General features: G+C 33.9%; 1 protein-coding gene across 18 annotated transcripts in view; it reads right to left on the bottom strand.

The window, feature by feature from the left end:
- PLCB4 (phospholipase C beta 4) overlaps positions 1-13,383 on the bottom strand; it is a 517,486-nt gene that overhangs the window by 44,078 nt on the left and 460,025 nt on the right. For all 18 annotated transcript variants that reach the window (XM_074209475.1, XM_074209467.1, XM_074209461.1 and 15 more), the window contains 4 exons: positions 7,451-7,539; positions 6,422-6,572; positions 671-720; positions 474-539 (listed from right to left, as the gene is read on the bottom strand). In XM_074209475.1, the coding sequence (XP_074065576.1) occupies positions 474-539; positions 671-720; positions 6,422-6,572; positions 7,451-7,539 (356 nt within the window). The remainder of the gene's footprint in view (positions 1-473; positions 540-670; positions 721-6,421; positions 6,573-7,450; positions 7,540-13,383) is intronic.

Here is a 13,383-nt window from a genome sequence, read left to right on the forward strand (position 1 = left end):
TGGTATGGGTGCTATTAAGATCAAGTTCTATGATCTTATAGCCACATATACCTCAACCTGATGCGGTGGGAGATTAAGAAGCAGGGAAGAGAATAGTTTTTAAGAAAACCACTGTTGTCTTCTACCTGCTAGCTCCCTTATTTTTGATTCATTACTAGAATTAGAGTTATTTTTTTAAGTTTTATTTTGCTGAAAAAAATATATTCAAGGTTCTTTTAATCTGGCATGCAGGATAAAAGACTAGTCACCATACCCTTGCTTTATACTTTGACTAAGCTTATGTTTTAACTGTGGGTGGCAAATAATAACCAAGGACTAAATGAATTCTTTTTCAGTATTCTCTAGGTGACCAAAAGCTTTTGTAGTCGTTACTTTATACTCCCAGGATGTAATTAGTTTGGCCATGAATCAATACAACCAGTTTTACTGTCTAGGTTTTCATGACCATTATCAGAAGAAGAAACAATTTTTACCTTTGCATGTTTCTTCTTTAAAGAATTTAGCTCTTTCTGTTGCTTCTTCAAGTGTTTCAAGTAAGCCTATTGGCAATAAGAAAAAAAAGCATTCAAATTAGTTTTCCTGTAGACATAGGGAGTGAATTCAACTGAAAGAAAAAAAATGAAAAACTTCAGCTATATTAATTTGTCATAAAAATATCAACTCACTTTACCTTCATTTGTTTTAAGTCTTCTATCCTCACTTGAGGAATAAGTTCAATACCTAAGAAAAATTAGGATATTAGGTTCATTTTTAAAATTAGACAAATAAAAGTATTGCTTAGGCTATTACAGTTTCTAATATTCTTTATGAAGGCAGGTATCTAAACATTTATGTTATATTTAATATTAATGAAGGAGAAATATTTGTCTAGCCTTTTCTGTAATATTAAGGAACTGTTATCTATGTTTGTCAGGCATTTCTGTGGGCCTCTGAAGTCCTCCCTTTTGTTCAGTCTAACTCTCTTCTCAAATGTAAATTCACTTAGATAATAGGAAGCAACTCAGCCCTTTCCTACAATCCCTCCACCACCTGTTTGACTCTGGTCACATTCAGGTGGGTTGCTCCTTGATCCCTCCCCTGGCTCCTCCCCACACAAGAGGTGGATTAGGCTCCCTATAAAAGTTTTTCCCCACTCTCTTCTCCAGGCTTTTAGCTTCCTGTCATCCCAGTCCAACCATCTGTCTTGTGCCTATTCCCCTTCCTTTTTTCCCTTTCCTTGCTGTCTTTACTGTTCTCACCAGCCCAACTTGTAGTTGTTTCTTCTTTACTTAAACTTACTCTCTTCTTAAAAACTCACTTTTTTACCTTGCTAAAGAACTCTGTGAATTAATCTGTGAATTTTTTGCAGTAATCTGTGAATTAAAATGTAAACCTTTTCTATCCTCCTAAGTCAGAGAGCCTTTGAGATTTTTTTCACTGATAAAAGAACATCTATCATTCCTTAAAGCCCTCTCCCCTAAGTCATGCTGTTGGCTTCAAAATGAGCATGGAAACGAACATCTTCCCATTGAAAAGTAACTATCTGAATGCTTAAGAGAAATGACTGTTTTTACCTTTGCTTTCTAAGTCTGTTCATGCCAGACTATTTGCTTAGGGTAAAAAGCAATAACTGCAATACAATTTCCTGGAGCACTATCCCAAATTCACTACCACCTAAAGAACAAAAGCAAAAAGCTTCCACTGCCCAAAATATTAAATTAAGCATTTTAGCAATAATTTTCATATATGAGAAAAGCCCAGTGAATCAACATGCAGTAGAATACTATAATGGGGACCTAGAATTTCCTAAAGAAAGATATTGACTCATCACATTGTCTTGGTGATGAACTAGACCAGGTGTTGCCATAGCAACAGTAGCTGGAAAAGATTTCCAAGACAATAGAATTATGTTCTGTTTTCATGTAGATTTTCTGTTGAGGCAAATACTTATTTATTTTCTTCCTGGAACTCTGAAAATTAAAGGGCACTGCATACCATGTTTAATTTCCATCATCAGAAGGGGAGTAAAGTAACTTTGAATGTTTCTTCTTTAAAGAATTTATTTCTTCCTGTTGTTTATTTCAAGAAAGTCTATTAGTATACCATATTTGATTTCTAGGAAAGTTACAGTAAGAAGTGTTTATGTTTAAGGATTATAAAAATAAATCTAAAGAAGCATATTTCTCAGTTTTACTTATTACAAGGGATATCAGCTGAGTTATTATATGTACCTGTAGATGAAGAACCATATCATTTATTCCTAGTAAGCTTAATGTGCCACAGTTACACCAACATTACACTTTGGCAAGACCAGATAGGGAAAAAAAAATAACTGACTGGCTGAAATGCTTTTTGGTTTTGATATTTTAAGACATAATGGTTTATAATAAGAAAGTTAGAGACATTTAGGTTACAATATTAATAGTGAAAATATTACTGATTGCAAAAGCCATACTTTACTCAAGCTTACTTCTTGGTCTCCAAGAGTAAGAATACTTATGTTAGTCAAAAAAAATTCTACTTTTTTTGCAGTCCATGTCATTTGTTTTTATAATCCAAATTTCTATAAGATAGAGTTCTGGGTTGAATGGAACACTCATTTGCCTCATTCTGACAGTTCTGGTTTAATTCTGCAAAGTTTTGATTAAAAGGACTCTCTCTACTTCTGCCTAAGCAGAGCCCTTAATAACCAGAAGTTGGTTTATCTATAGTAAACTTTAAGGATAAACAACAAATTATTTAAAAAGCAAAGCCTATAAATAGCATTTAGCACACACACACACACACACACACACACACACACACACACACACACACTCTCACACACAGAACATGAAACAAACTTCCAATGTAGATCATAAGGAAAATATGAATTCAGGCCAGTCTCCTGGTGGAATTCTTACTAACTAGATAGTATTGGTCCTGGAGTCAGGAAGTCTTAGATTCAAATCCTCATCTACTTCCTAACTATGGGACCTTGGGCAAGTCACTTAACCTCTAGCTGTCTCCGTTTTTTTTTTTCTAAAATGGTGATTATAATTACGTCTTCTGCTCAAGGCTCTGTGAAGAACAATTTTTTTGATGATAATATTTGTAAAACTCTTCTCATTGTGCCTAGTACAAAAGTGGTTACTTAATAAATACTTGTTCCCTCCCTTTCCTAATACTTCTATATTCTTCTATAATACTATATATTACAGTGTATATTAGTAACATCATTCTGAATGATGCTTCTTATACACTTTTAAGTTCATCAGTCTTAAATAATCTGTAGTGCTCTCTTTGCTCTACTTATTGAAGTAGAATTATACATATAGGAGAGATTTTTCCAATGCTAAGGTTGAAGAAAGTGTCTTAGCTAATTGAATTTTCTTGTTTTCTTCATATTAAAGTTTCAGGAGAGTTTTTGTTCGTGCCAATGTAGGTGTTAAAAATAAGTTGTAATCGTTCAAATGATAATTTGAGAGTTGTGTGGGAGTTTCTTTTGCCTACTCTCTTGTTCTGGAAACTTAGAAAACTCCAATGAGGTTTGTAAACTTAATGCTACTCTAGCATGTATGTATATTATCAAAACAGTATTTTCTAATTCCTACTTTTAAGGAAGAAAATGTGACTGCTCCAGATAGCATATGCTCTTATATTAACTGACATGAGTCTCATCCTATTACCCCCTGCTTTTCACAAGGATTTTTCCAGTGGAGGCAACTTTTCTTCATTTTCACTCAGAGAAGATGCAGGGTATACTTCTTGGTTTCCAAAGCTATTTTGAGTTCATTGTTTAATTGTTAATCAGCACTCAATAAATTCTCCCTTTTTGAAGTCCATGACATCTGGTTATACAAGGTGTTCCAAAAATCTTCATGTACTTTTTTTTTGTTTGTTTTTGCAAGGCAGTGGGGTTAAGTGACTTGCCTAAGATCACACAGCTAGGTAACTATTAAGTGTCTAAATCTGCATTTGAACTCAGATCCTCTTGACTCCAGGGCCAGTGCTCTTTCCACTTTGCCACCTAGTTACCCCTCTTCATGTCCTTTTAAATTTTTTTTTAAGGCAATGGGGTTCGAATGACTTCCCCAAAGTCACACAGCTAGGCAATAATTAAGTGTCTAAGGCTGAATTTGAACTTAGGTCGTCCTGACTACAGGGCTGGTGCTCTATTCACTGCACCACCTAGCTGCCCCCTCTTCATGTATTTTTAAACTCTTTGTTCCATTGAGAATTTAAAAAATGCCTAAAGACTTTATTAACTCCTTGTATAACTCCCTATACTTTTCTGATGTTATCTTCTGCTCTTCTCTGGGATGTGTTTCCATCTCTCTTTGCTTTTCTCCTGCATCTAACTCAGAGTATTGCTCTCTCCCCATCCTGTGCCATTTCATCATCCATGTGATTGATCCATCTGATTCACTGGCCTCACAGTTCTTTAAAATTCACAGCTTCAATTGTCCTTCAATGTCATTCCATTTTAGCCACTCTGGGCCATTATCAAAATAATGAGTTGGGACCATTTTATCTTCAAGATATTGAACATGGGACTCTTCCTTTTTCCCTTCTTTTGTATCACACTAACTAAAACTACTCTTCTTCCTCACTATTTTCCTTAGCTCTCTTCTTTTTCTATTTATTTTTACCTTACTGATCTCACTGACTTTTGGAGGTTCAGTTAACCCTCTTCTCTCCCAAAGCTTTAATATCAGAGTTCCAATTATAAGATAGTTATTTCAAATTTCCTTCTGGTCATTTCTACTTGTATGCCTAGATAGATCCTCAGACTCCACAAAATCTAAAGCAGAACATGTAATCTTCCTACCAAAAATGGATCTTTCTCCTATGTTCCCATTTGGGTGTCTCTAAGCCTATACATTCAGGCTGAACTTCTTTATATTTCATTCCTGTTCCATAGCCAATCATTCACCAAGTCCTTTTGATTCTTCCTTCTAAATGTCTCTCATGTTCACCCTTTCCTCTCCACTAGTCTTGTGGCAATTCTACTTAGGGTCTATATATTATTTCTTGCACATAATCTAGTGCAAATGTAGCTTAACTGGAGCAACTTGCCTAAAAGTTCAAATTCCCTAATAGTACATTCAATTCCTCCCTGATTCCCCACCTCTGACTTCAATTTAGGCAATAAAACTAATTTTTATTTGCAGCCATTTTTAATACTTTCTTGTCACATCTTACAAAGTATTTCTTTACATTTAGCCTAGATTAGAAAGGTTGCTCATGAGTAGAACTTTATAACAATGCCTCTCTTTATAAGCTCACAAATTGCATGTTGCTATGGAAAGAGTTGAATTTATTATAGTCAAGGGTTCAAATTCCAGTTTGGCCCCTTAGTAGCTCTGTGTGATCCTGGGCAAGTCACTAACTCTTTTATTTTTAAAAATTTTTTATTTTATTTTATTTTTTTGCAAGGCAGTGGGGTTAACTGGCTTGCCCAAGGCCACACAGCTAGGTAATTATTAAGTGTCTGAAGCTGGATTTGAATTCAGGTACTCCTGACTCCAGGGCCAGTGCTCTATCTATTGTGCCACCTAGCTGCCCCAAGTCACTAACTCTCATTCAGTTTTAATCTTGTCAGTTGAGATCCCTTCCATCTCTAAACCTGTGATCCTATAATACTGCCATCTATGAAGGATAAACAATGATTAAAAGAACCTGGCTGAGAACTAGAAACTCACTTAGAAAGGTTACTCTGGGTTTCAGAACAAAAGGTTTTTATTTTTAAAATTTTTTATTTGATATTTTATTTTATTTTTTCCAATTACATGTTATGAAAGTTTTTCAACACTCATGTCCATGCTTAGGCATATTTTTAAGTTACATAATTTCCTTCCACCCTCCACTCCCACCTCCTTCCCCTCAGTGATGAACAGTAAGATGAAAATTGTACATACATATTTGTAATTAACATGTTTACAGATTAGTCCTTTTCGGTATGAGAAATTGGGATTCCGGGCAAAGAAAGAAAGCCATGAGATAGGAAAGGAATACATAAGAGAATTTTTTTAAAAGTGAAGAATAAAAGGTTTTTCAAGAGAAAACCAGAGGATGTGTCTAGAAATCCTCAGACAATGAAAGAGGAGAGAGGGTAGATCAGTTGAGCTATGTCCATTCTCTGTGTTACACTAGCAGCTGGGTAGCCATAGTACAAAGTACACTAACATAAACTGGCTAAAGGTCTAATTCCTTAAGAGATAACTGAGTCTGAAGAATTATAATTTTAACTAGCATGGAAAATGAAGTCAACATAGCCATTTTGGAGGAGACATTGTTAACATGTGAAAAACCAAGAAAATTAAACTCCAGTGCCAAATCCAAGTGGAAACAAATAATGTTTATGCTTTAAGTATTTATGAGAACCTATAAAATGACAAAAATAAGTGTCTCTACTCATCAGAAATAGCCAACAAAAATAGCCAGAAAGAGTTCACCTTACCTTTTTTGCCTTCTACCCCTGCTCCCAGACCTGAGGTGGTAGCTGGTCTGAGTTCAGAGCTGCTCTGCGGAGTCACATTGGCTTTAGCATTATTGGCTTTTCCTTTCTTGTCATTCTTAGAAGTGTCATTTGGCACATCAGCTATGTCACTCTGAAATATATACATTTATATTTGACACACAGTCATGATACTTTAAGCTTAAACATATTAATATAATGTAATTCCATTTGATTCAACAAAAAATCACTTATTTATTTTTAAAATTTTATTTATTTAAGTCAATGGGGTTAAGTGACTTGCCCAAAGTTACACAGATAGGCAATTATTAAGTGTCTGAGCTGGATTTGAACTCAGGTCCTCCTGACTCCAGGGCTGGTGTTCTATCTACTGCGCTACCTAGATGCCACTCAGCAAACATTTATTAAACCCCTATCATTCTCAATTCATCTTTCTGTGTGCTAGGTGCACAAAGGCATTTTTATATTAGAAAACATCCTTTAAAAAAACAAAAAGAAGAAAGATGATCAATTATACATGTGAGAAAAATGTCAATAAAAGTACAATGTAATTTAATTTCTAATGGCACGGTCTTGATAATGACTGACTCTAGATGAGAGTTAAGATATTAGTTTTTCAGGTTTGTATGATTCCCTTTAATAAAAGCTAGCACCTTCCCCATCCCGACTTTCAGAAGAATGCAAACTCCTTGAAGTTTAGAGTTAATTTTCATATCCCCTTTGTAGTAAAGTGCCCTGCACAAAGGTACTTAAATATTTGTTAAACTGAGATGAATTGAATTTTTTGCTGGGAAGTATGACCACTTAATACATATTTCATTGTTCAACAACGACAATATACATTTCTTTTCCAAAGATGTTAGACATACCACTTGAAGACCCAAACTTAAGAAGTCATCATGTGCACTTGGATACAGCAAGCAAATCCAACACGTTATGTCTATCTCCTGTGTTACATCAGTATTCCCTAAAAAGGTCATAAACTCTATTGTGATAATAATTAATACTTACAGTTTCAATACCCATTGCTCTCATTTGATCTGCTCTCTTTTCCATTACAGAAAGAAACTTCTTTGGGTCTGACAAAGCATCCACAATATCTGAAAGAAATTCACTGATATTATTCTTAAGTTTTTTTTATCATATAGCTCAGCTTGAAGAAAAACTTCATCATGCATCACTTTGTTTACTGTTTTGTTTGTTTGTTCTTCTTAGTGTTAGAAAAATTAACAAGGATGTAAGAACTTATAATAAGCACCAAGAAATAAGAAAAAGAGAAGGGGACATTTCCCTGATGAGTCTCAACCTTTTCTCAGTATTTTCCTCAAACATTTAATTTTGAATTCTAGTTTTATGATATATTAACAATGAGCATTTCTTCCATTATTTTCTTTCTTATAATCTGCTTTAAAGAGACTCATGATGGCTTACACTTCACATGACATCTCTTAAGTATTAACACACTTTTTAAACACACAATTCTTAATAATTAACAAAAAGAAGCATATGGATGTTCTAATTTTAAATTATTGTTAGAAATTTTCAACTTTTCTGTCTCAATGTTCAGGAATTAGCCTTCCTAAGTTATGTTCTTTAAAAATTTTTAATTAAAATTAAACAATTTTTTATTATTTTCATTTGCCAATAACAGGATTTATAAGCAAAATGGTATTAAAATATACTAAGGATAATCCATGGAATATTAAATCAATTGATTAGTTCTTGATGTCCTCCTAACATAGGTTCCTACAGAATAAAGAATCAAATAATTTCAAAGGTAATCTTGTTCAAGTCAGACTGAACATGAATATCCAGCATACCCAATCTTTGCTTGTATAGCTCCATTGAAGAGTAACCCATGACATTGTGAGGCAATCTATTTCACTTGATAAAGTTTTAATCATTAGAAAGTTTTCCCTTACAGTGACTTTAATTCTGCTTCCTTATCACATCTTCTCCATCTTACAGATCAAGCTGTTTGTCCTTCATTTTTGAAGAGGACTAATGATATCATAGAGTATTATCTTGACTTGTTCATAAATTGGATTACAGTTAGAAAGATTGCCCCAAATCATCAATCTCACTCTCTCTCCTGGAGTCAATAAAAGACCACGGGCAAGATAGAAGTCAAGATGACTGGGGATGGCCCAAAACACAGTGGATGACCTTGGCATATTCAATATCTTACCAAGCTCCAAGTGCTCTACAGCACTCAGGGTCATTAGAACAAAATGGTTCTCATCCATCCATTCTGCCAAAAAAATACTCATGTGCCTCTGGGGCCAAGGGGACCAAGCACAATCAATTCTTCTTAACATTCTTAGGTGTAGGTTTTATTTTCATTTTACATTTGAGGAATCTGAGGCACAGATGGGGTTAGAGTTAAACTCCTGCTATAGATTTACCATAACAGGGAACTGAGTTCAAAATGCTTATGGGATTTACATCATGCCTCTTATATTCTTTCAGGTCTCTTCAGTATGTCTTTGTGTCCAAGTCTTAAAAGTTTTCCATTTGAGATCAAACTTTCTATATAACCCTACATGATTTAGACTGCTATCTCCTAGTAACAATTCTGAATGATTAATCTGTAGTTTTGTTTTATATAAATTTCCCATTTTTAATAATTTATGTCCTAGTCCTAGGGAATGCATTTATTTTAAAATTTATTTTAAATTCTTTTAAAATTATGAATTAAAAATTCATTAAGGATTTATTATGTCCAAATACTCTACTAAGTATTAAGTACAAATACAAATGTAGAAACAATTCTCAGACTTTTGGAGCTTACATTCTCATTAGGGAAGTGAAGATCAGAGAAGGATATTTTGTTTTTCAAAGTTACAAGGATTGTGATTGGAACTATAGAGAAGAAGTGAATGATACACTCTTTCTAGAGGAAACGAGAGAGTTGATTTGATTATCACAAAGGCAAAATGCAAAACAGTTTTTCAAAGGAAGATGATTTTGTAATGTTAGATCATTCCCATTAGGAATTATAAATCTTTAATAACATAAAATTTTTCTCTTTTTTCTTATTGATTTTGGAAAAAAAATATCACTTAAGTTGTTAAACAGTGCAAATCATATGCTTAATAGCTATTAGTTTCTGAGCATTAATGATTGATTTATTATGCAAGGGGCATCTCCACCACATATTTTGATGTTCTCTGAACATGTGGACTGTATTTCATTGTTTTTGTAAATCTTGGAGGATCAAGGGCAGTGCCTTATACAGAAATGTTTAGACTGAATACATGACAGGAATAAATATCAGAGTACAAATACGTCAAGGATATGTGATTTCTTTTTTGTGGGACCTACTTCCACCAAAGCAGACTGTCTATAAATTAGTAGACAATTTTTACAGAACTGTCTGAGGCTCTACAGGACTGGTCCCTGGTCACTCAGCTAGTAAATACTGGAAGTGGTACTCTAATCTATATTTTTGTGTTTCAATTAATCACTTGATCTGCTATGCTGCCTCCCTACTATCAATCAATCACAAAGCATTATTAAGAAATAATTTAGACTTTTGATCAAGATAGCAGAGATAAGCCATGCACTATTTTAAGCTCTATTGATGTTCCCTCAGAATTAACATGAACCAAGCCTCTTAACAGATTTTGGAACCACAGAACACAGAGGAAAAAATAAAACAAAAAGAACATCTACCAACAAGGTCTGTCTCTGGGGAGCGTGAGTGAGCTGGGAGCAGAGAACAGAGACCCAGTACAGGGACAGTGGGGTGAGGTTGGGGACTAACCTGGGAAGAGCAATGGAAGTGTTTGCTGTATGTGTGGCATGAGGGAGTGCTCCAGCAAAGCAGCCTAGACATCTATCCTGTCAGCTGGGTTGGCCTGGAAGACCCAGCCAAGATCCCTTGTGTTTTCAGCAGAGTCTCTTTGTTTCCAGCTTAGTTCCCTTCCCCAGTCTTGTGGGAGAAGGAGACTTTCTCCAGAACCAACTGCCTCCCCATGGTGTTTGCACCTTACTCTGGCTCAGGTGTGGGTGGCAGATCTCCCTCAGCACTGATTGCAGATTAATTAGATTAACTATATAGCCTGAGGGCCCAGTTCACATTGTTAGAAGACAGGCTAAATTCATATTGAAAAACAAAATATCAAGAATATCAAGGCATTTAATGAAAAAAAATGCAAAAGAGGGTGGCTCAGACCTACCAGATCTAATATTGTATTATAAAGCATCAGTTATTAAAACTGTCTGGTACTGGCTAAGAAATATACTGGTGGATCAGTGGAATAGATTAGGTACAAAAGAGACAGCAGGAAATTATTATAGTAACCTGCCGTTTGATAAACCCAGAGAGTTCAGCTTCTGGGATTAAGAGCTCACTCTTTGATAAAAACTGCTAGGAAAACTGGAAGATAGCATGGTAGAAATTAGGATCAGACCAACATCTCACACCCTATACCAAGATAAGATCAAAATGAATGCAGGACTGAAACACAAAAGACAATATTATAAGCAAATTAGGAGAACAAGGAATAGTTTACCTGTCAGATATATGGGAGGAGAAATAGTTTATGACAAAGGAAGAGATAGAGAACATTATAAAAAACAAATTGAATGATTTTGAATACATTAAATTAAAAAGCTTTCGCACAAACAAAACCACTGTAACCAAGATCAAAAGAAATGTAGTAAACTGGGAAAAAATTTTTAGAACCAGTGTTTCTGACAAAGGACTCATTTTAAAAATATATAGGGAACTGAATTAAATTTAGTTTAAAAAAAAAAGCCATTCCCAAACTGACAAATGGTCAGAGGATATGCAAAGGCAGTTTTCAGATGAGGAAATCAAAGCTATCTGTAATCATATAAAATTGATCTAATTTATTACTGATTAGAGAAATGAAAATTAAAGCATCTCTGAGATACTACCTCATACCTCTCAGATTGTCCAGTATGACCAGAAAAAACAATGATCAATGTTGGAAGGAATGTGAGAAATATGGGACATCAATATATTGTTGGGGGTAGGGGAGTGCTGTGAACTCATCCAACCTTTCAGGAGAGAAATTTGGATATGCCCAAAGGAATACCACTACTGAGTCTATACCCTGAAGTGATAATGAAAAAGGGTAAAAACCTCATGTATAAAAATTATTTATAGCAGCTCTGTTTGTAGAGGCAAAGAATCGGAAATTATGGGTATGTCCATCAACTGAGGAATGGCTGAACAAATTGTGGTATAAGTTTGTGATGGAATACTTCTTTTCTATTAGGAATCAAGAGGGATGGAATTTCAGAGAATCCTGGAAAGACTTTCATGAACTGATACTGAGTGAGATGAGGAGAACCAGAAGAACATTGTATACCCTAACAATAACATGGGGTGATGTTCAGTCTTAATGGACTTGCTCATTCTATGAGTGCAATGATCATGGACAATTTTAAAAAAAATCAATTTTATGTATTATATAATTTTGCTATCTCTAATATTTTCTTTCTCCCTTAAGGATATATTTTTCTCTTAACACATTCAATTTTGATATATATGCATATTATAGAAATAAATGTAAAGATTATCCGACTGCCTTCTGTTTGGGGGAAGGAAGGGAAGGAGGGAGAAAAACTATAATACTCAAAACCATGATAACAAAATGATTGGTAGAAACAACTACTGTATATAATTGGAAAACAAATAAAATATATTAAAAAAGAAATCATTTAATGGGAATTAAAACTTCATTTTAAAGTGAGAAAATTATCAAAGATACAATTCAGATTTCCCAAGGCATCAAATAAAAGAAAAATAATTTTAAAATATTCTCATTAAAATTTAGATCTTAACTAATCTTGTTTGAATGTCTCGATTATTCTCATTAGATGGAAAACTTCTTGAGGGTGGGGACTTGCTTTTGCTTCTGTTCGATCCTTATTGTAAGTCCTGACAAATAAGACACTTAATAAATGTTTATTGATTGATTGATATTGATAATGATTTTGAAAACAGATGTTCTACCTTGATATTTTGATACAACATTAATGATTAATTAATGCTAGGTAAGTTATAAGGGACAAAGCCCTAAATAATAATAGAAACCTTAAATAGTACTTAAGGTTTACAATGAAATATTTGCATAAATTTCCTCTTTTGAACCTCAGGACAAATCTGAAATAAGGACTATGATTATCTCCACTTCACAGATAAGAAAAATAAAATAGAGAAGGTAGGTAGCATCTAAGGCCAGATCATGATCCTGTTTTATACATTTTTTTTGCTTTGAAGATGGGATAACTGTGACTGAATGGAATTCCCAAGATCATATAATAAGTCTGTGGCAGAATTGAATTTCTGGTTTCATTGTAGGCCAACATTCAGAACTAGAAGGGACTTCAGAGATGAACCAAATCAAATACCCTATTTTACAGATGAGGAAACTGAAGCTTAAATAGATGAAATGGCTTGTTCAGTGCCCCACAGAAAAGAAGCAGCATGGTTAGTATTTCAACTCAGGTTTTATGAATCAAAATCCACTTTACTATGCTGCTTCATATTCTGTCCATTTATCTATGTTAATATGGATTTTAAATAGTCCATAAAATGCTTAGAGATCTCCATGGATTATTTGATGTCATTTAAATAGGTTTATAAAATTTTTTCAATTTTCTACCATCTGCTTTGGTATCATCTAGACACAACTAAAATGATGGAAATTCAATAATAAATATTGCAAATGTATTCAATAATTGAATAAACATCATTATTTAAATTTACTCCCCATTAGTAATATGATTTCTGTGAACTAATACTAATAGGGCTTGAAATTATATGATTATTTTTATATATAGATAAGATGTATACTTATTTTCTTAGCAGATACAAATTTTGTTTATTTGCATAATATCTTAGACATAGATTATTGATTTTTCCTATTGTTCAAAATTGTCAGGAAAATGAAATCTGGATCATATAG

This window comes from Macrotis lagotis, chromosome 1 (genome assembly GCF_037893015.1).
Source record: "Macrotis lagotis isolate mMagLag1 chromosome 1, bilby.v1.9.chrom.fasta, whole genome shotgun sequence".
Classification (NCBI taxonomy): domain Eukaryota; kingdom Metazoa; phylum Chordata; class Mammalia; order Peramelemorphia; family Peramelidae; genus Macrotis; species Macrotis lagotis.